This window comes from Cryptotermes secundus, unplaced genomic scaffold (assembly GCF_002891405.2).
Source record: "Cryptotermes secundus unplaced genomic scaffold, Csec_1.0 scaffold873, whole genome shotgun sequence".
NCBI classification, from domain to species: Eukaryota; Metazoa; Arthropoda; class Insecta; order Blattodea; family Kalotermitidae; genus Cryptotermes; species Cryptotermes secundus.
The window spans coordinates 2,727,222-2,751,182 of record NW_019739229.1 but is presented as its reverse complement, the minus strand read 5'-3'; the positions used below and the strand labels follow the sequence as shown (position 1 = coordinate 2,751,182).

Genomic DNA, 23,961 nt, shown 5'->3' with positions numbered 1-23,961 from the left:
GGGGGGGCTCCTGCTTCGGGCCTACGTGATAGGCCAGAGAGGACACAGGAGAGGAAGTAGCCTTGGAACTGAATGGTTTAATCCGGCAATGCTGTTACTGTGAAAGAGACTTGAAACTGCGAGACGGTCAGTTCCTTATCCATACGACGTGAATGGGAATTTTCGGCTTAGATGTCCATCTTTCTCTTGAATCTATACAGGAGGACGCGAACACAGTGCTTTTAATTTGCTCTGGGCAAAAAGTAAAATTATGTTTTCTTCTGGCAAGTAGAACTGATAATTGAAACTTTTTCGAGGATTTGTACAGGCGACTGAAGTTCGTGTGAGATTCTTGCCACGAATGAACTTACCGAACTTATTAAAAGCCTTAATTCGGCAAAGAACTGCATGCGTTCCTCGTGTCCCGACTTCTCTGCTGTTGCTAGAAAAGATTAGATACCAAAAGCCGGTTGGGCCTGACTTGTATCAATGCTTGTTAGTGAAATGACCGATGAAAAACTGTATTTCAGTGTTGTCGACTATTACAAAGTCCTTGAACTTATCAGTCTGAATTGCCTTCATACTAAAGAGCAGTTTTACCATACCGACAGGAGCAGCTATGTAAATCTTGGTGTGATATATTTGTCAGTTCTTTGACCACTCTCTTAATATTGTATAAGAGAATTAGCTTTGTCGTCGTAATGTCCAAAGTTACGGCGACATGGGGCTATTGAACTGACACATTATCGTCCTTAACAATGTTCCATTATCCTGCTTACTACAATAAATTTTTTAAAGTACATTGTTTGAGTGTATTAATTATAATTGTGCTGTTACAACCCCGGCGTCAGAGCGCCCGCGCCTTTCCTTGAAGTCCAATGATTCCCTTCCTCCCCCTGACCAATCACAGCGCGAGCTGTTCCAGATTTACTCTGTACCGTTCTACAGATACATTGTCTTCTGAGAACTCGAGATAATTCATGTTCGTACTGTTAATTATCAAGGGCACCTTTGGGATGTGAGAAGTTGCATCCGTAGTTAAACCATGAGAACATGAAGTCATAAAAGAGAAAGTAAAGTTATCGCTGTAACAGGCCGTAGAGGCCGATAGGGTTGTGAGACGTCGAGGTGCCCCATTCTCTAAATAATTGGATCACAGATGGCGGTAAGGTTGTCAGCCTTACGCTCCGGCCCCCTTTATCCCCAAGAAGATTTCTGGTGCTCATTTCTGTCAGAGGTTGAGTTGACACCAGGGCCATAGTGCGGCAGGAAGGATTCGGTCAATTGAAAAATCCGATAACCTCATCGGGAAGTGAACCCGCGACCTTCCGGCTAGTGGCATAGTGCTTCAACCAACTACGCTACCGCGTAAAATGGCAGTACCTGTAAATATGTGGAATGTAATGTAAATTGTAAGCATGTTAATGATTTCCTCGTCTCCCCCATCCGTGCTACATGACCTGCCCACCTCATCCTCCTCGACTTGATCATTCTAATTATACTTGCAGAAGAGTACAAGTTATGAAGTTCCTCATTATGCAGTTTCCTCCAATCTCCCGTCACTTCATCTCTCTTCGGTCCAAATATTCTCAACACCCTGTTCTCAAACACCCTCAGTCTATGTTCCTCCCTTAATGTCAGAGACCAAGTTTCACACACAGTTTGTAGGATACGATTGGTAAAGTCAGATATTATCTTCTCTTGAGGTGGCCTGTGTTGAATCCTTACGAAGCCCCCTTCTTGAGAAGCCAGCAATTGCTCAGCCACTCAAGAAATTCCGAGCATAATACGAAAGCCAAAGGTTATTTACCGTGAAGAGTTATATCTCAGAATACAGAACTCTTCATAACCACCGCTGCGGGAACCTAAAATCCTACACTGAGTTCTTAACCGCACTCACAAGAGCCCGCCACTGTTTCCTATTATGAGCCAGAAGAATCGAATCCACATCCTCCCAATTCCAGGACCATATTAATACTATCTTCCTAGTGGTCTTGTTAAGGAGCCGGGCTAGCGCAGTCGGTATAGCGACTGACTACTGGCTTGACGGCAGAGGGGTCGGAGTTCGAGTCACGGTAGGGTCAAGAATTTTCTTTTTTCCACGTCGTCCAGACAGTCTCTGGGGCCAACCCAGCCTCAAATCCAATGGGTATCGGGGGCTCTTTCCCCGGGAGTAAAGCGGCCGGTGCGTGAAGCTGGCCACTCACCTCCAACTAGTGCCGAGGTCAAGAAAACTTGGATCTATACATCCCCTCCCCCATACGCCTTCATTGCATAGTGCTGCATTAGTTATGCACAGCGACAACTTTACCTTTTCCTAACGATATGCCTTGGTGACGAAGGACGAATCACATTGTAGAAATAGTGCGCGCTTCATTCCCATTGGCTGAAGATTCCATATTGTCAACTACAGCTGGAAGTTTCGGTAGCATTCGGGAGTTTGGGCCTTAAAAATGATAAAGAACATGCTGTTGTGCTGTTGCCGACCATCCACGAAGGGTGCAAGCCGTGGTGTGTGGTAGTTCGGTGTTGGTAGACGATGAGTGAAGGAGTTTAACGGTAATAATTAGCTTTCATTTAGCTGGGAAGTGTTACTTGGGCGATTAAACAGAACAGTACAAATGTTGGGAACAGTTAGAAAATGTGGTGTCGCCCTTGCGCAAACATCCTGGAAAGAGGGCCGAAGATGTGTGTCAGGGACTGCTTCTATTGCTGGTAGCAATCAGATTACAAGTATAAGAAATGATGGCAAAAATACTAGTTTTAGCAATGATGGAACTTCCCGATTAGTGTATCAGTGCAAATCATATCGACCCAGAAGTCACTCTCGGTGAGTTACTAAAGCTGCAAAATTGTTGTACGTTTTAAGCATTTCGTTTAATTAAGGGATAGTGTGTAATGGGCCCTAACAAGAAAGAAGATTTCAGTTTGTTTTAATATTATATGTGAGAGTGGCTAGAGCTCATTGAATTTGATTTTGAAAGATTATACACCACCAGAATAACAAAACAACAGTATTAACATGACAGCTAAAAGCGAAAAAAAATGTAATAAATTACCCATGGGCGATAGGTATGTGGGGACGCATTCTTGTAGAGATGCATTTTTAACTGCGAGAAATATACCAGGTTTGGATATATCGGTGTATAAACGTAGATAAAATACGTACTTTGTAATGTAATAATACAATTTTCGTTGTACTATTACCAGAACTGGAATGTCACAAGCAGAACTAACACCAGTGATTACATTATGGGTCAACCACCCAAATTTTCAGCCTGCTGTGTCCTTAACCTATAAAAATAGGAATCATTCGGAATGCATGTTTTAACCAGATGTAGTGTTCAAATGATGTAACTTGTTTAGCCCTCAGGTGTTCTATTCCCAAGGCAAGAATCACTTCCTATTTCAGTACTTGATTGAGAGGCATACCTCTATTGTGTGTTGCTTTAGAGGTGTAAATGATTGTAGTGGTATTGGTTATTTCATTAGTGTATCTGCCGTCTTGTAGGTCACTGTCAACAGCTAGTTCACCATCTATTCCATTAGCAATTAGTGGGACAGTGGCAACAAAAGATGAAAGCCGAGATTTTATGGCTGTGTTTCCTGATGTAGTGAGAGATCTGACTGAAACAGGAAGGCATTTAGACATTCCAGATGCTACAAAATGGTTTGCAAAAGTGAGTATGCCAGTAAGACGAGAATTTGTATTCAATATATCTGTAGACTTGGTGGTCATAATTTTGTCTTGATTTGTAACATCCAATTCAACCACAAGAAATGGCAGAGATTATTCAGTAATAAATAATAGGACCATTGGTATGAAGTGAGCTCACAACTCTCACAAAAGAGATTTAAAGCATAATTTTATATAAGGAAGGAGAAACGAGGTTTTTGCATGAATGAAATTAAATGAAAAGTGTTCCATGCTGGCCCTTACTCATACCAATACATCGATAAAGTGAATAAGAATTGACTGAAGGCAATATAATGAATATGAGTGGATTTCTTTCATGAGTATGAAGTGAAAATAAATGCAGACAGAGGATATTACGGTGTTGTGTTTGGCAGGTGTAAGCTTATAAATGAAAATGTATGCAGAAGGCAGAAAACTGCAAAAGAGTACAGTTAAGTAAAACTGAGTGTCTTGTTTTCAATGTTTCAAGTTGAACTGTATAAAGTTGCAACTGTATAAAGTTAACACTAAATGTCAGTATATAGAGGTATACAAAATCTGGGGTTAAATGGTTAAAGCATTTAGTGACTGGAACATTCCTTGGAACTGGCCACAGTCACTGGAAATAAAGCTGGCATGAAGGCAAAAAGAAATTTTGGCTTTTTTGGCTGTCAGTTTGGGGACACCACAAGAGTGTGGTTTATGTGATACCTCCATTACTCATAAGAGAACAGACAGAAAGTTAGGAAGTCAGTTGTGATGAGCGGTTTTCAGAATTTTCCAGCTCGTTTGCTACAGACTCACTCCGAACCGTGTTTCCCACTTGGCACGGTGTCCATTCTCACATTCACATTTAGATATGGGGAGAAAGCTCTCTGTATATGAAGATGGTCCAAGCTGTGGTCCCTTCTCAACTTCGTTTAATTTTTTTGTGGTTTATTTTATATTACTGTCAGTATCCAGACTGTACATCATCGGATAGCAGGATAACTGATGATTTGGAAAGAATTTGGAAGGACGTGGTCATGGTCTGTTCAAGGTGGTATCCCATCATTTTCCTTGAGGGACTGAGGAAAACCATGAAAGCTGCATTCATGATAGCTGGTGTCTCAGTCAGGATTCAGATAAAGCACCTCCTGAGTACAAGTCTAGACTGTTACCACTGCAGCAGTCTGTTTGGTATACAGTTGTCGTTTGCTGCTTAGGTGTTTTAAGAATGAAAATTTTTATAATAGAACTTGTATAAATCCACCATTATTGCAAAACTGAAGAATGTCAGTCAAACAATATTTCATTGTAATGATATAATTTCCAGTTTCACAGTGATTTCCTGTGCTCTTTAGCAACCTTGGGGAAAAATAACATGAAACTTCTCATTACCGCCCTCACCAGGTTCAAGCTTCTACCTTTTTTTAATTACCATTATTTGTAAGTCACAAATATGCCAACAAATTCAGCATGAAACATTTTACATTTTTTATATCTTAAATGATAATAAACATGGTGGTGAGCAGTATTTTCAGGTTGTCTGTCAACTTTCATGTGCAGGTAATTCATACTAGTGGACACATTGCATAAAGATATATAGAGTTAAGCTGTCAGTTTACAGTTCATGCTACAGTTGAGTCAATGAAATAATGTACACAGATTCCCCCCTCAGATGTCTGCAAATCAGCTGCCTTTTCCAGTCCCACCAGTTGTCACCATTTGTAGGACCTGCAGTGTAAGTGTGAATGAATGAATGAAAGATAGGCCAAATCGACCCATAACAATGGAAATATCTGTGCTCTGTTGTGTGTCCCTTTCTAGTTAGTCTCACTTTTCAAATGAAATGTAGTGCTTTACTTAATGGGGTGTCTAAGCAGTTGTAAAACTGAAAAATCTGCTCAGTAAAACTGAAAATCCATTAGCTAAAACTAAAAAATCCGCTCGCTAAACCTGAGAATTCTGCTTTTTAAAACTGTAAAAAAAAACCCTCACTAAAACTGAAAACTCCCCTCAGTAAACCTGAAAAAAAAAAGTCGCTTGTTAGAACTGAAAAAACCGCTCTTTAAAACTGAAAATGTGTTCAATAAAGCTGAAAAATCTGCTCGGTAAAACTGAAAACAAAAGCGCTCGCTGAAACTGAAAGAGCCGCTCCAGAAAACTGAAAGATCTGCTTGGTGAAACTGAAAAATTCGCTCAGTATAACTGAAAATCTGCACAGTAAAACTGAAAAATCTGGTTGGTAGAACTGAAAAATCCGCTCAGTAAACCTGAAGAATGTGTGCAGTAAAGCTGAAAAATCCCCTCGCTATTTATGCACAAGTGAGTGAGCAAGACTGTTGGTGTGTGAATGGAGGAACTGTAACACCAGAATAGCATGGGGAGTGGCATGATGCCTGGAACAATGTACAGGGAGTGAAATATACATANCTGAAAAATCCCCTCGCTATTTATGCACAAGTGAGTGAGCAAGACTCTGTTGGTGTGTGAATGGAGGAACTGTAATACCAGAATAGCGTGGGGAGCGGCATGATGTGTGGAACAATGTACAGGGAGTGAAATATACATGTTTCTTGATCTGTGACAAGTGTTACTTCGCTATATGTTGAGCTGAGTTTGGTATTATTAAGTAGAGGATTTGTATGTGGTCAGAAGGAAAGGAAGTACATGTATAAGCCTTCATCTCAAGCTCATCAAGGTTTTTCTGCTTCACCCTGATCATCAAGACCAAGCCCAGAGTGAGGTTGAATGATATGCTGTCTTGTCCTGCCCCGTCAAAAAGAGTTTCTCAATTTCACCTAAAGAAAAATTGCATCAGAGGTTACAATTTGGTAAGATTTGTGCCTACTCAGGAGTTCACAACAGAAGGATCCTATTTTCTGTTTCCTCCAAGTATTTTTTCTTGTAATAGTCTTTGAAGAGGTATGTCAATTAAAAGACTTACAAATTGGTTTTATTTTTATATCTAAAATTTTAATTTAAAAGAGGCTATAGAGGCAACATGGGAAATACCTTGAACTTTCGGTGTGCACTGGGAAAGAATATTGTCACATTTTTTATGGAGTGGACACTAGGTGTTCTTAGTCTGTTAAAATCTTCAGTGCCATTGTTTGGTAGTGAGTTCCAATGCTGGATGTTCCCCTTCCTCTGGGCTCCCGAACTGCACCCAGCCTCAGCTACCAGCTTCTAACAGCAACAGCTTGGAACAACTGAACCACAGTGGTTCTCTAAATAACTCACTGACAAACTGACTTGCTTATTTTGTGGCTCTTGCCTAGCAACAGGTCTGCATGCCACAATATTAAGACCCTATGTGGTACAAAGATTATGAATGCCAATCAAATAGATTTGGATTATTTCCTGGAAACTGTTACTGTGTTAATTTGGTGTGGATATTACACTGTTTATGAAATAATAATGATGAATATGTTCGTGCATAAGTTATGACCAGATAATCAGGGGTAAACAATGAATACATAATTCTGTACAGTGGCATATTGTCTAAGCAGTATCTTAAAATCCTCTACAGTGAAATGTGAAGATTATTGCTGTTGCAATAAAATCCAAGAATATGATACTGGCCTGAATGAGTACAGTCCAGTTCACATTCCCACAGCTTATTTTCTGAGAATTATTATAATCATATGATACTATCTGTGTCTAGATCCTTCAGGTGGTCTCTAGCCATGTATACATTTTTTGCCTCTATTTTCTTAGATGTATACTGACTAATAATTTTGGGTGAAACATACAAATTATGAACCTCTTCTAAATCTATGTTTTCAGGTGTTGCAGTATAATGTTCCTGGAGGAAAAAAGAATCGAGGCTTGGCCTTGATTTATGCTTATAAGGCGTTGGCAGGAAAAGATGAACTCACTCCAGAAAACATTCGCTTGTCTCAAATAATGGGCTGGTGTGTGGAAATGGTAAGAAAAATATGTGATTATTTGCTAAGTGTCACAAAAATGCCTCAATATGCCTGGGAGTAATAAATTGTTAAAAATGAAATTTATTTTTTAAAACTGTTTATTTCTGAAGACAGAATACCAAAACTGTGCAAGAACTAACACTTGTTTTGCAAGTTACTTTTGGTTGAGTTTTAATACATTCAGTTTAATTTCATGTTACAACATTATGATGGATAGAGAAATAATATAAAATGTATTGTACTGGATGTATTGAAACAAGTAGGTATGTATGTAACTGCTTTGGCTGTATAAATGTATGTAAACTGTAAGAGGCATTGTCTGTCCCTTTGTCTGACTCTTATGTACAACTGGTAGTCAGGAAGTAAGTTTACAAGGCACGTACAACATTGTCTTCTTCATTTCATTATCATTCCTGGATATCCTCGCAGTAGTTCATCTTCATTTCCATGCATTTTGTTTGAAATTCCATTTTTTGATGCACAAAACCAACCAAAATCAAATTCCAGACCCTAGAATGGTCACCATAGGTTGCTTACAGCCACATCAAGTGAATGTATCATACTTGTCATAGTGTGACGCTAGTGTCACAGTTTCTTGTATGAAGTGTCATCTTCACTTCATTGGTTGTGTGGCCAAGGAAACTGTCCAATAAAACCATTGAGTGTTGCTGAAGCAGAGCACTGGATTTTCTGTTCAGTCATGAAGTTTGTTTTATTCATCCGGCCTTTCTCATGGACACATTGATGTCCTGGGAGAATGACTTCTTTGGTAAATGGTTTTCATTTGAAAGTTACACAAGGAGTGTTGCTGGCACAACCATACTATGTGTGATGAATCAGTTTCTGAACAACTTATATTTTATTATGATAAATGTTATTTTATTAATGTTTTAAATTACAAAATTGGATAGATAGATGTGGTTTATAATTTATTTTGTGTAGTGTCATCCATGGACTACAGTAAATAAGTTTTCCTTTATATGTGGTTGATGTTTCCACTACATTCTTTTCTGTGGTTCCTTTCGAACATGACAAATGACACAGATCTGTGTAGCAATTAAAAGTGCAGTGCTAATGCACAGGTAACTGACTATTGATACAATTATTGTGTCTCTGGACATTATCAAGCATCCTGTTTTTATTTGAAACACACGAAGCATTGTATGTTTTGAATAAAAACAGGACAGTGGATAATGTCCAGAAACAATAATTGTATCAATATACCATCATCACAGACTTTTAGATCTTATTTAGCTAGCTTCTGGTTAGATGGCCAGTGAGAGCGGTTGCCTACGTCAGTCATCAGCAGCATGTGTTCATTGATCAGTGATTCGTTATTCAAAATTTCTCAGTGAACAGTTTATAGGAATGTAGATTGGTCAAGGTGGTCCCATTCTCTCACCCCTTGATCACTTGGTATGACCCCTATTGATTTATTTCTATGGGGATATATCAAAGACATAATATATTGGCCCAAAGTATGTGACCTGCCTGATGTGCGCTATAAGATCATCAGTACAGTAGTATCTGTAACTCTGGAGATATTTAGAAAAAACTGGATGGAGTCAGTCAGTATGTAGGTTGGATGTCTTCCGCACTGAGATCTGCTGACACAACAAAATACTTGGGGGGTTGTTACACTTGTCACCTCCGACATCTTTCATATATCTGCATCTGAAATGAAGCTATTTAGTTCCTTTATCATCTGTGTTCATTTCAGACACTCTGTACTGCAGGCCAGAACTGATAATAGCTTGGGAGAAACAGTGAAATGGTGGAAAGAACAGGACACTGACAAACAATAGAAAAACCACTCTGTGGTATACTTGTAACAAGTCATGCAGTTGCATAGTTGGTTGAGGCACTGTTCTACAGGCCACAAGGTTGTGGGTTTGATATTCGATGAGGTCACTGGATTTTTCAATTGATCTAATCCTTCCAGGCGCACTATGGCCCTACGGTCGATTCATCCTCAAACAGGAATGAGTACCAGGAATCTTCCTGGGCGGTTAAAGGGCAGCCAGTGCATAAGACTGACAACTTCACCACCATCTGTGAGCTGATTGTCTAAAAAAATATGGGAGTCTTGATGTCTCATAACCCTGTGGGCCTCCACAGCCTGTTAAAGGGATAGCTATACCTTTCTTATGTAGAAAGATACAGTAGTTTAGAACATGGCAGTCACACGTTGACAGGTTTAGGCTGTATGGGGGATGGGCCAACATGTTGTGTCCTGGAGAATTTGAGTTACTTGGGGATGAAAAGTGTTATACCGTATAGTAACCGACCTCATGAGCATGTTCCGACATATTCTGCTGGTGATGGTATGAAGGAGAGTTTCACAGTAATACTGTGTGCTGATTTGGTGTCAGGGTCCTTGAACAAAAGCTTGTTGAACTTGTTTGGTGAGATTCCATCAGCATTTAACCATGTTACACTTTTCCCGTTTGCTGTAGCATGCGTGCTCTGTTGCACAGCTCAAGTTTGACTGCTAGTGTGTCATGCACACAACCACATGATCATTTGCGACGGGATATATTTGCTAAGTGCCATGAACAGGATTCGTCTGAACAACGCTCTTATTACTAATATTGATGTGTTGATAAAAATTCTTATTCTTTGTGATTTACAGCTGCAAGCATATTTTCTGGTATTGGATGATATAATGGATAACTCTGTAACAAGGAGGGGTCGACCATGTTGGTATCTACACAAGAACCTTGGAACTGCCGCTGTGAACGATGGTCTTCTTCTCGAACATGGCTTGTACCAGCTGCTAAGCCGATATTTCCGTGATAAACCATATTATATCAATGTGCTTGAGTTATTTCATGATGTAAGTTTTATTTTTGTCCATAAAGATGAAGTTAGGCTAAGAAATGTTTGTGTGTGTTACATAGGGTAGGAGTACGTGCTGTAGTTCAAGAAGTCAGTTGCCAGCTTCACACTTGTAAGTCACTGTAGAATTAATAACATGAAGTAGATGCAAAAGAGAAATTGCTAGGGAGTGTGGGATCTTATTGTAAACAATTTTGACACATTAAAAGAATTGTAAATATAAAAACATGCTGTATGTGGAGGCAAAATTAAGAATAGAACAAGTAGCAGAATGGCAGGTACTATGCTGATGAAGCCATTCTCTTAGTGTAGAGTGAATGATACTCTTCTGTCAGCCCAAGAAAGGGCTGACAGAGTTGTTCTGAAGTTAGGTGTGANNACACTTTAAGGAACTTTGTAAGATCTGAAGCTCTCTTATAGGCTAAAGTTGATTGGAATCTTCTTGGGCTATCGTCCCTTTCAGTTGGTCTGACACTGATTATGGGGACAGAGATGGTCCCTGAACTGTTTGTAATTTTTAACCAGCCAGCACAGCTGATAGCCCAAGAAGGATTTATCAGCATGCTATATTTGTCTTCAGGATAGCAGATGGAAATATCATGTTTCTCTGAAACTTCAGCTAACTTCAACCAGACTTCATGGCGTCACTTCCCAGAAGATAATAAACTTTTTTTTAATGCTAGTGGGGTGGGACTAAGTCCCCTACCCCAGCGCCACTTTGCCCACCACAAATCCCACTTGACCAGACCCTGGATCGAACCTGGGCCGCCACGGTGGAAAGCCAGTGACTAATCGCTTGAGCTATGGCGTGGCCTCTAGTCAACTTCATAATCACCACTCTGAGGACATCAAATATCACACATTTATAATCTATTTATATCTATTCGGACATGAAACATTTGCAATGCAAAGCACAGGCATACCTTCTTTTATGTTTTCCCTTTTTTCAGTGAGAAATTCAAGAAATGAATACATTAACTAAGTGTACCTGTTGATATTTCAGTGACAGATCTTTGAACATTTGGACTGTATACAAATCTTGCATTATACATGAGTTGACTTTACCATTCTTGTATTAATCCCCACCAGTTGTGCAGGAGAGCGGTAATCTGTACATGAGATAGGTTCATGTACAGGTTGCAGTATGGAGAAAAATAGAAAATATGATACTTCAGCATATGTAATGCCACATGTTGGAATGAACATAAGATATTTAGCAAGTATTTTGAACTTCTAATGAACGAAACCAGAATACTGAAAACATTATTGTAGTCTACATTTCGGTGGGATTAACTTTCAAGGAATCCTGTTTTTATTTCTATTCAGGTAGCCTTGAAAACTACGATGGGCCAAACACTGGACCTCCTTTCAACACAGTTTGGTGCAAAGCCAATATTGGAAAAGTTCACAATGGACAGGTACAATTCCATTGTGAAATACAAAACAGCTTATTATTCATTTCATTTGCCAGTTGCCCTCGCCATGTATATGGTATGTATAATTTTAATGCTGGTTGTGCTGGTTCATTATTATTAACATATTTCATAGACATATACATTTATTATATACTCTCTCACAGGGTAGAATTTAATTTGATGATATTACTGAATGTGTAAATATTTCTTTTGTTTGGTATATTTAATAATTCCATTGTCTTTCTTTGAAAAACTTCTCCATTCCACAAAAAAAAAAAATTTTAAGATGGGTGCTTCTGTGAGATCTGAGGTTCTCATGCCATTGAATATGGGTACTTCTATGAGATGATCATGGAAGAGAATATGGGTACTTCTCTGAGATCTGAAGTTCTTGTGGCATATAGTGTGGCTACTTTTGTAAGATTCTCATGGCAGTGAATATGGCTACTTCCATGAAACCTGAGGTTCTGATGTCAGTGAATATGGATATTTCTAATCGTAATTTCATGCATCCTGCTGTGCTACGATATACAACTCTTTAATGAACCGTCACAACACAGCAAATAGTAAAACATCAAAGTCAGCGTTCAGCTGTATCTTTGCTACATGTTTCGGCCACTATTGGCCATCATCAGGCAAATACATATCAACAAAAATCTACCATTTAACTGCAATCATAAAATGGATATAACACTATTAGTCGTACAAATTTAAAATGTAAAAAATACAAAAGTTCAGATTATATAAAAATTAAAAATTGGAAGTATTATAACAAGTTTTCAAAAACATTGAATCAGTCTTTGGATATACTTTGTGTGCGTTTCCATAGACAATAGGGAAATTCGATATTACTTTATATAGAAGATTTTAAGAGAGGCCCATGGTGTAGCAATTAATGAATTGTGTAATGCTGCCTCGTCATTAAGAAGAATTGTCCGTATTGCATGGAAAGCAATGGAAAGCTGTAGTTATGATTCTATGATGACTTTATATGATTCCTTCTTTGGTCATTTAATGGCATTGTTCATTAGCTTAGGTTATATGGCTTTGAATAGTATAAAGACCTGTGTATAATGAACTGGGAAGGACATTGCAGGATGCCTTCATATCCTGTTTTGAGGTATTATCCTAGAATTTGCCTGGAGGAACTGAGTAAAAAAAAGAGTAGAAAGATTGTTAGGATACTTATCTTTTGGGCTGATGTTCAAATCTGAAAAGCTGAAGGAAGCACTAGTACTAATCAGATGATTGTGACTTTCGATCAGGGGTTTATGTAGTTCTTCTATTTAATGGAGGGCATAATAAACTTCTGTGTGAAAGTAAATTAATTTTTTCTGTGTATGAGGTAAGTACCTTTTTTTTTCCAAAATATTATAATCTGCTACTAGTAGTAGATTACTGAAACACGTTTTTGTATGCTATGAGGCATATATAATTTAATTTGTGTGAGATGTATATAAACATGATAAGTCTACAACTTCTTTGTTAAAACCATCAGAACACAACTATATCAATGTCAGTGCCTAGCTTTGGCTCTGCTACATGTTTTGACTATTAATAGCCATCATCAGGCAAATACATGGTTAACATATATGCACCACTGAACCGCAGTACTAGTAAAATTGGATACAATATTATCAATTATATAAAATACTTGATGTAAAAATACAGTAAATTAGATTGTATAAAACAAAAGTTATAATATAATACCATAAAATTCTTCGATTGATGCTTTACTTCATCAAGTCAGTAGTTGGTTTCTGTAATTTTGTTGCGTTCCCATGGACAAATTGGAATATTCTGTAGTTTGTGTATATATATATAAAAGTGTATTGGAGGCTCGTGATGTAGATGTAGTAATATTAATGTTAATTATTTAGTCAGTGACTCGTCTTACAAAGTATTGTCCATTCTGTAGGGAATGTAAACAACAAAGTATTGTCCGTTCTGTAGGGAATATAAACAACATCTACATTCCTTATTATTAGGAAGATAATTTACAACATTTATTTTTGATATAAGTTGCAGTTAGTTTTCTTGCTTCCTGAAAATTGCAGATATTCCATCCTGATTGTAAGTTGGCTATTTTTAATTTGTTTGCATTTTGGATACGTGTTCTAATACTGACATTTGCTTTTGTGGATGAAAGCATTATTTTAAAACTATGAATTGTTTAGGATTACATGTGCCTTGCTTACATTACATCCATGTGTGTCTGGTCAAATAAATTCAGAAGTCCTTGACAGACTTCAGTGAAATATTTAAATTTAGAAATTGATATTTTGCTTGACTTTATGTTATTCATTTCAGGCAGGTTTTAAGGATGAAGAAAGTCATCGCCAAGCAAAGACTATTCTTTTGGAAATGGGCCAGTTTTTTCAAGTCCAGGTATGAACTACTATCTCTTATCTGTGGCAAGAAGCTTATTCTAAACTAAAATCTGGAAACTTCCAACCAAGAATCTTAAGTCTTTGAAAGTTTTATTAACTGAGTCATTGTTTTGGAAATGAACAACTTTTGATTTAAAGAATTTGCCGATTAGTATGCTCCATACATTATGAACTTTGATTTTCAGTGTACTGATTTTTACATTTAAATTTGTTGTTGAATTATCGTTGTACAATATGGACAACTCCAGAATGACAGCTGCTGAGATGAAATTCCTGAGGAAGAGTTTAAATATACAGGGGAATACCAACATGTTTTGGATAAACTAAAGATCAGATCTGTATTGATTATATTTTTGGACCACAAAAGGAAGGGAGGTGACATAATGCACAGATATGGACTTTGCAAATACAACCGATAAAAGTGCTTTTACAACACTGTTGTATTTTTTGCTGTGAACTTAGTATGTGCAAGAAAGCAAGAAAGGAGAATGCTTCAGTCATTCATTGCTTTCCCTTCAGCCTACTAGCTAGCCAGCCTGGTGTGTTTCATGATCACAGCTCAGAAATTTGTATAGAAAACCACATGCAAATGCTGGAATAGTATCATATCGTCGCGTGTTGGGTGTATAACGCGACAAATAACTTCACGCCGTACTGGATATAGCGAATTTTATTTCACATTCGCTCTTACAGTCACACAAATTTCAATCTGACAATTACTGCCATCGGCAGTATCACAAATACTGTACTGCAATTAAGTGGTGACTGACTCGTAACTAGAGAACTCGAGAACTTCTGCCTTGAGAACTTGAGAACTGGCTGTGAATAGTCTTCGCTGCTCCTTATTAACCTCGTTCCAGACAACACAGAAAACAGCCACGTAATAGGCACCACTGTTGTCTGGCGCCGTGTTGCTAGCAACACTGTCGGGAGTTGTTTCCTGCTGTGTAGCAACGGCGGCATCCCGTGTTACGTCACCGCGGGGAGAGGCGGGGTGTTGACTGGCTTATTACCATAGCAACGGCAACGCTCCGAAAGTGTTACGTCACCGCTGGTGGGGTGAGGGGTTGTCCTCCATTGCGCAACACGTCACAATATTTACATGTGTAATTTATGGACTTTTTACCCCAAAAAAATTGTATCTGGGAATTGTGATGAAATACATGAATACGACTGTTTGTAGTATAATTTTACATGCTAGATTGAGGCTAGGAAAATTGTAGCTACATAATAGTGAGAGAAAGCACATTTTACATTCTATTTGGGTAATATATAACTGCCATCTGAACCTGACTGTGGAACTGTTATATAATTTCCTCAAGTTTGACATTTTCAATTCTTTGCTAGTTATTGCCAGTTTACAATAAGCCAACAGGAACAGTTCAGACCCCTTGATTATACTGGGTGCAGTAAGAGATGGAAAGTGTGATTAATTATGAACGTGATATGCCAGAATGATGAAAGTGGAAGTTAAAAATAGAGCATTTAATTTTTGTCATGAAATTTCCTGTCTGAAAGTGGGGGCATATAAATTATGTAGAGGTGAGTACATACAGTATATAGAAGATATACTTTTGAACCACTTTACAGGAAATTCCCTACCATCTGGCATGTATGGGGCCTGTTACCTCAGTCTGCAAATTGCATGGGAAAAACTTACAGAAACCCAAGACATAGACAGAACAGCATATTTTCACTTTAATTCTTCCATGGGAATTTTCCTAAGTGACACAGTGGGTTGATAGATGGAAGATATTTGGTACGTATACTGAACAAATTCAGCTAGCCTCTGCTGTAAATCTACCTGTGTGTGGGGTGATGACAGGTAGCATGGCTGTTGGTGGCTGGGGAACTGCTGTGGAAATGTGCATTGCCAATTTTTTTATAACTTAATAAAATGGCTATTTTTTTAATCTTTTGGTAGTTGGGTTAGAATATGAGATTCTTGGATACAAGACAGCTGAGAGTTTATGATACTTAAACCATGACAAAGTAAATGAAAACGGGTGTTTTGTGGAGGGCTCACAAGCTCCAACCCATTGTATATAATTTTGGAAGGCTGACTATATAATAAGCTTGTTAAGTTACATATGTGCTTGTATATTTATATATTTAAGTTCCTTTACAAGCACACAGTATGTGTATAGAAGTTGTGTAAGATGTGTAAAATTGTTTTCTTTTTCATTCTTCATAAATGCAATGTTATAGGCTGTATTTACACTTTTATCTTGAAATGTGATGCAGCTTGACTTATTCCACACTCTGTACACAGGCCGCAGAAGGAAGTCACATGGATCACCCTCTTTCATGTGACCCTCAAGCTATAACACTTCCCTGTTTTATGCATACATCCATGTTTCCATTCAGCTCTCCAGTCATTCTGTTGGTAGTGGTAACCATTAGCAACAGGCACTTTGGGTTGATTAATACAGGCCAGAGGAGGCTTGAGAGGAAATAAAACAATAGGCAGAAAGGTGGAAGCCTCTTGTTGTGACATCCCCTTGATCCATGAAGCAGTCCGAGTACAGAGGTCAATGGAGTGTGTATAATATATCCATCAGTACATAATAATTGAACATTGTTTCATAGGATGACTTCCTAGACTGTTTTGGAGACCCAGAAGTCACTGGGAAGATTGGCACTGATATTCAGGATGGGAAGTGTACCTGGTTGGCAGTGGTTGCATTACAGCGAGCCACCCCTGAACAGAAAGCTTTGTTTGCAGTAAGTTATTACTTCAGCTTTACAGTTATATAGTTACATTAAATCTAATTTTCTGTGAAAAGTGTTGTAAAATGCTCTGTAGTTACTTGTATCCTACCATCTGATGCTGTACATCAGGCATGTCAAACTCAACTTGTACAGAGGGCTACCTCAGCCCTATAAATAATAGTCCAGGGCCGCACTTCAAAATTGAAATATACATTAGATTTTGATACAAGGAAATTTAATTCTATTTATTATTTAGGAATAATTTCAATATAATTACCTAAAGTGGAACACTAATATTTTGCCCAATAATCAAACATGTACTTTTACCTTCTATTTCACAACATAAATAAGCGATTTCCCATTTTTCTTGAAAAACACGGTGCTCACTTTCAGTAGTTCTTTTTTTGCTACTTGAATTTTTGAAAGTGACATTGCCCTTTAAAAGTTACTGTACATATACAAGAAAACTCATAGTTGATAATTTAATGTTTAATTATAACCTTTATACGTTCATCACAATGTAACATCAGCACTGGTCGCTGTGTGAAAATGAACTGAATGACAATGTACAAGAGACTACCGGACTAGTAGGAAGGTGTATCTTGTCTCAAAGGTCATAAAAGTGAAAATTTTCTAGCAGCCCTTTAGACAGTGGCTGGGGGTTGCAAGTTTTGAAGGTAGAAATCCCTTGCACTTGTGTGTCAGTTTCCACCCTCCTTGCATTCTTACTACGCCTCCAAAAGGGATTATTGGAAATACTTGGGGTGGTGAGGCTGTGCGGATTTTAGTGCATTAATCTTCTGAAATACAATAGTTTGTCCTTCACAAACTTTACAAACCGTTAGTTAGACAAACCCTTCTGCAGTTCTCAGAATCACTTTTCCTGCAGCCTGCTACTTTATGTCTGTGTGAGACTTCTTGTCTTCTGGTCTGTTGGAAAATTGTCTTTACAGAAAGTATTTCTACTAAAATTTTAATATTGATTTTAATATCAGTTAGCTCTAGAAGTTGAAGGGCCGCACTTTGTGGCTATGGGGGCTGCATGCGGCCCGTGGGGTGCATGTTTTACACGGCTGCTGTACATTGTCTTTTCTGAAAGTGTCATTAAATAACTTAAGATGCTTGAATGTGAACATTTTTTTTATTATTTATTTTCATCCTCCATGCAGTCGTTATATAATGGACTGATAACAGACAAAACAGTTACTGAGAAGATGCGCTAATGAAGATAAACGTGAGAAAGATGTAGGATTTGAGGTTCTCACAGTGGTAGTTATGAACAGCGCCATCATCTGGGATACAGCACGGTGTTGTCTGTTGAAAGCCAATCAACATTTCGGGGGGACATCACCTCCATCATCAGGGTCGAATAAGCCTAGCAAGATTCACTTTGTAAGATTTGAGGCTTTCACGGCGGTGACTATGAAGAAAGCAGTCTTCTGGGATTTGGCACTATGTATATGTGGTGTTAACCGACGTTTCGGAGGAACGTCGGTTAACACCACATATACACGGTGCCAAATCCCAGAAGACTGCTTTCTTCAAGATTCACTTTGCTTATCAGGACACAAAATGTACCGTCTCCAAGGTACTTACCAGCCGTGGTGAACATGCCTGTGACTCACTCACTTGACCTCTCTTCCTTACACTTCGGTTCCCTGCCCAACACACCCTTACATTTTTTGTCTTTTTCCTAAACCACCAAAATTCCCCTTTTCAGGGCCTCTTAAACTCCAATTCTTGTCTCCTATTGATGGCGAGTTCACGAACCTCGTATGTACATTAACATCTAGTTAAGTAGAAAGTGTGATAAATGATGTGCATTAGAAATAGACCTTGAGAGGGTGGCATCAGAATTTGGAATAACTTATGAAATAAGGGGACCCAAATTCAGTTCTTGCAGTGGCCCTCAAAATGTAAATGGCTGGTTGTGGTTAAGACCCTCTAGTGATCATTCCAGAGACAGAAATTATATATAGTTGGGTCACTACATCTGAAAAGGTAAAATCCATCTTTGCATCATACATGTTTTTGCCATTTTTAGTCTTATAATCATAATTTTGTTTCTCGTCCTACTGCTAGGATTGCTATGGGTCAAAGGATCCACAGAAGGTTGCAGCAGTGAAGGAATTATATGAACAGTTGGGCTTGTCATCCACATATGCTACATATGAAGAAGAGAGCTACAACATAATCAGTACACACATTCAGCAGGTGTCACGTGGAATGCCCCATAAGTTATTCTTCAAATTCATGGAAAAGATCTATAAAAGGGAATGCTAAATATCCCGCTCACTACAGCTATCTTATTATGACAGTGTGGAGTCACGATTAGCTGAGATGGAGAAGAGTATTTACAAGAACAAGAGCTTGAAGAGTCACTGAAGGGAAGGCCATCTTATGAGTTCCACTGGAAACCACTTGCTGAGCTGATCTTTCTCTTTTCTTGGTTAATAATGTAACTTGACTATCACCATCTTCGAGGCAAAATGACTGAACAGTGGCTTGGCACTGCTGTAGTTCTGGGCCAGAAGACAGTGGGGAATTCTGTGTTCTGATTGATGCATGTGTGTCCCACAGGGAACTGAGTCAGAGCTTCGGACTTTTACTGGCCTAATTGTCTTGAGTTTTGTCTGAAGGGAGTTCAGGATGCTGTTTATTCATTGCCAGGCTCTCCAAAATGTTGGCAAAGCTGTGACCACAGGGTGTCATCACACCAACTGCCATGGAAGCTTGAAGACTCCTTCATCTTAACCCTTTTCATTTTGATGTCAACATGGCACAGTATTGCTTGAATGTAAAGGGTCAAAACTTAATTTTGTTTTCAGTTGAATTTTCAGCATTTACTTTCCTTATTTCTGTTCTCATTTATTTCTTGAAACAATTTGGTGCCACCAGTAAAATTTCAGAGCTTATTGTCCTTCATTATATCTGTAGTCCTAATTTGGTTATTCTTGTTCTCTTTTTCACCAAAGTGAATTATTGCATTATTCTGTTATCTCCAGCAGGTAATACTGTTTATCAGAATGATCGTGAACATCCCTTAAGTGTGATATTTACATTTGTTATGTATAACTTTTGTACCTACCTTTATAGTCAATAATATAATTTTTTTATATTGAAGTGTAATTACATGTTTGAAAAGTAAGATACATTTTTGTATATGTATAGCTTTAAAATATTTACACAGTTAATTATCTAGAATCAAAAGACATGCATAGAAAGTTGTGGAAAAACAATAAAACTTGACAATCTGCCATCATGCTGAAATGATGACACTTAAAATGTTTCTGACCTTTAATTTAAACGAGTTCTTTTTTAATGTAATATAAATCATTGACAACTACAGTATGTGTGGCAGATCTTTTTACATGAAACTTGATGAATTCAGAACACAGTTTTCAAGAATGTTTGTCTGGGTTTCCAGTAGATGCTGTATGGAAACATATTGGTCCTTCATGGGAGGATGATTTTATGTTATATGTTTGTAATTACTTTACATGTCTGAGTTCCAAAGTAATTTTTGGCGCACACAAAGATTATTGAAGAAATTGAAATTGACTTTGTTCGTTTTTTGCAAGCCTTTTTTTTCTCAAACTTTAATACAGGTAGCTTAACAACAGTGATGGAAAAGACCAGTAATATTGAACACTTGTAGCTTACATATTGAAGATGAAGCAGGAACATTCCCTTGTTATACACCTGGGAAAGAGAAATGGATGATCAACATATGAGTATCTGATTCTTGCCAGTGTTAAGCATTTCTGTGTTGTTACCGAAAGTATTATAAATTAAATTCAATTACTGTCAGCTGTTGATTGTTTAGCCACATTTTATTTGGTGTTTGTGTTTCCTGTGCACAAAGCCTCTCCTATTGTACAGCCATTCTGACATTCCTGCGGTGCATACTGTTCTCAGTGATGAGGTCTGGCAACAACTTTACCACTTTAAATTATTTTAGTACACTCATAATTCAGTTTATATTATGTTTTATTGCCTAATAGCACAGTCAGAATAGTGACAGGCTATGAGCTGGACAACCAAGGGGTCAGAGTTCAAGTCGTGGTAGGATCAAGAATTTTCTCTTCTCCACATTGTCCAGACTGGCTCTGGGGCCCACCAGGGCTCCTATCCAATGGGTACTGGGGGCTCTTCCCCTGGGTGTAAAGCTGCCAGGGTGTGACACTGACTACTCACCTCCAACTAGTGTCGAGATCAAGCAAACATGTATCTGTACATCTGCTTCCCCATACCTCTTCCTGAGGCGTACTTAAGCACAGGTACAACTTTACCTTCTACTTTACTTTAACATACATAATAAAGTTTTGCCCCATGTGTCATGTCAAATACCAATTTTTTTACTGAAATTAAAGTTGGAGATTAGTTCTTCCCAGAACTTTTAGTTTATTTCAGAAAACGATGATTAATTTGATTTAGTATATTTAATATTTGTTCACGATTATATTTTATATATATATATATATTTTATATTTTATGTCATTAATGGTAACAGGATATTGAAAGGTAAGTAAAGATCTGGTGAAGTAAATGAATTCAACATTTTCAGAGAAATGTCCTATTCAAGATTTAATGTGTGGTGTACAACAGGCAACAATACTGAAGTTTTCATACATTTCTCATATATTTACCACTTTTACAAAAGAATGTGTATGAATAAAACAGAGCTTTCAAGGCGGTGGCTATGAAGAATGCCGTCATCTGGGATGTGGTGCTGTGTAGATCTTGTGTGAACAGACCACCTGCTCATGCTGGGTGGTTACTCTTGGAGTTTTCTACCCTGAATATGGAGGCGAAATATCTGTTCACACAAGATCTATGCGGTGTTACATCCCAGCAGACAGCATTCTTCAGAATTTTAATTCCTCAAACCAGAATACCAGTACTATGTGTAAAGCACATAAAAGTATTTTGGATTTTAGGTTCTCACACCAATGAGTATGAAGAGTTCTATCATATTGGTGTAATGCAGTGTAGTCTAGTGGAAGTCAGCCAACATTTTGGAGGAACTTATTTCCTCCACCTTCAGGTTCAGCATCAAGCAGGCAGCATGCTGACTTCTTGCTTGAGTTAAACGTTGACACTGAAGATGGAGCAAGTATGGTCAAAACATCAGCTGATTCCCGCTACGGTATATGGCATTATATGAGGCGCTATGCTGCAAGACAGAAGGTTACAGATTTGATTCCTGATGAGGTCAGTGGATTTTTCCATTTACCTAATCCTTCCAGCTGCATTATGGCCATTGGGTGGACTCAGCCTCTAACTGAGTCTTCCTAGTGATGAAGAGTGGCTGATGCGTAAGGCTGACAACCTCACCACCATCTGCAAGTTGACTGTCTAGAAAATGTGGGAGCCTTGATGTCTCACAACCCTATGGGCCTTCACAGCCTCTTACAGGGATAGCTTTTTCTTTCTTTATATGGAATTATATTCAAGAAGAATGAGCTCTTTGTATCAAAGTAGGTATGTTTCATGATCTTTACACCATGTTTCAATGGATCAACCTGTCTGTCCTGTATACACTTTTCTTCATTTGCATGGAATGCTACAGACTTTTAGTCCTAAGTCATCTTTCACTGGTCTTAGTGTGTGAGAAGTCTTAGCAGGAATGTGGACTGCCCTTAATTTAAATTTTCGCAGTAACCTCACTATATCCAAGTAAAATGACACCATCATCCATCAATTCATGGAGTGCTGACTACACTTGCTGAATGTGCCAGGATAATAGGTGACACAGAATGTTTGAGGTACAAAGCTTGACACTTAAAAAGAAATTCATATAGAATGTGTAAAATGCTGCAGCCTTCAGCAGAGCAATGAATAAGAAACACAAAAGAACAACAATAAAAGAGAGACCAATTGGAGTAGCATCTTTACCATTCCAACAGTCAACATGATACAAGCTCAGCGGGTTACTGGGAAAACATGTGGCTGGTCACCACATCAACCCTGATGATGGAGATTGAGAAGATAGCCAAAATGTTGGTTTTTAAATCGTCACTGAAATGATCGATTGGTTGAGAATTTAGCACATTTATTTGCCATGAAAGTTTCATATCTTACAAGCAACAATGATTATGCAACACTAACAACAAACCCTTTACACCATAAATAAAATACAACACACATACTGTGTTGGCTTTCTGGGGATGTTGAAGAATTTAAATTCTTTTTGTCAATGGGTAGATCTGTGTCCATAGGAAGAACATTTTTGTAGGCCTCAACAAATAATGAAGGAGTGAAGAAAAAAATCACAGCACCAACACAGTAGTGCACACAAAATAATGCATATATGATTTGAGGTTGTCGCAACAGTGGTTATGAGGAGCCCTGTTTTCTGGGATATAATGCCATGTTGAGGTATATGGGTGAACAATCACAACATGGCTGTAGAGTTTCACATTCATTGACACCAACAGATGGCGACTATGAGATAGCCCAGAACAACACAACAAAATTATGTTGTCAACTCCACAGCATTTAATACAACCAGAATCTCCATATTGTAAGCATAATAGAAATCTAAAGTTATGAAGACTTATACCCAAATACTTTAAGCTTTTAAGCTTTTACATATATGGATCATAAAGTATTCTTATAATAAGGTATACCCGATGATGATGGTCTTGTATGATAGGAACAAGTCGGGGTTTCTATAACACAGTCTACTTAGGAAGCAAATGAGATATCCTTCAACGGCAACTTGCATTTGATTATATATAGATAGCATTTAGGGAAACGAATCCTAAAATATATTATCAACAATTTTTATTGACATTATCTTAAATTACTGATTCCTCAGGTAAGTCTCTGAGGCTACGGACCAAAACAATTTAGGTTGTGCCTTAATGACTGACTCGAATGAGTTAAAAAAAATAAACGAGTAGAGACATTGGCGCCTAGTGACATCTATCATGGGTAATGGGAATGATTTGTGTACTTGGTTCACTTATCTGACTAAAGATAGCTCTAGATGCACCAATGTATCGATACGGTATCACCTATGTGTGTTATCT

The 23,961-nt window shown here is 38.1% G+C and overlaps 1 protein-coding gene across 2 annotated transcripts; it reads left to right on the top strand.

The window, feature by feature from the left end:
* Positions 1–2,402: 2,402 nt before the first annotated feature.
* On the top strand, positions 2,403–20,740 carry LOC111871807 (farnesyl pyrophosphate synthase). 2 transcript variants are annotated; one of them, XM_033754417.1, is made up of 8 exons: positions 2,403–2,538; positions 3,491–3,659; positions 7,427–7,567; positions 10,202–10,405; positions 11,734–11,898; positions 14,133–14,210; positions 16,802–16,936; positions 19,007–20,740. In XM_033754417.1, exons 2-8 carry the CDS (start codon positions 3,573–3,575, stop codon positions 19,205–19,207), a joined length of 1,011 nt encoding a protein of 336 aa, XP_033610308.1. In that variant the 5' UTR covers positions 2,403–2,538; positions 3,491–3,572; the 3' UTR covers positions 19,208–20,740. The 2 variants fall into 2 exon arrangements, with proteins under 2 accessions (XP_033610308.1, XP_023720936.1); XM_023865168.2 differs by having other exon boundaries at positions 2,403–2,809.
* The last annotated feature ends 3,221 nt before the right edge of the window (positions 20,741–23,961 follow it).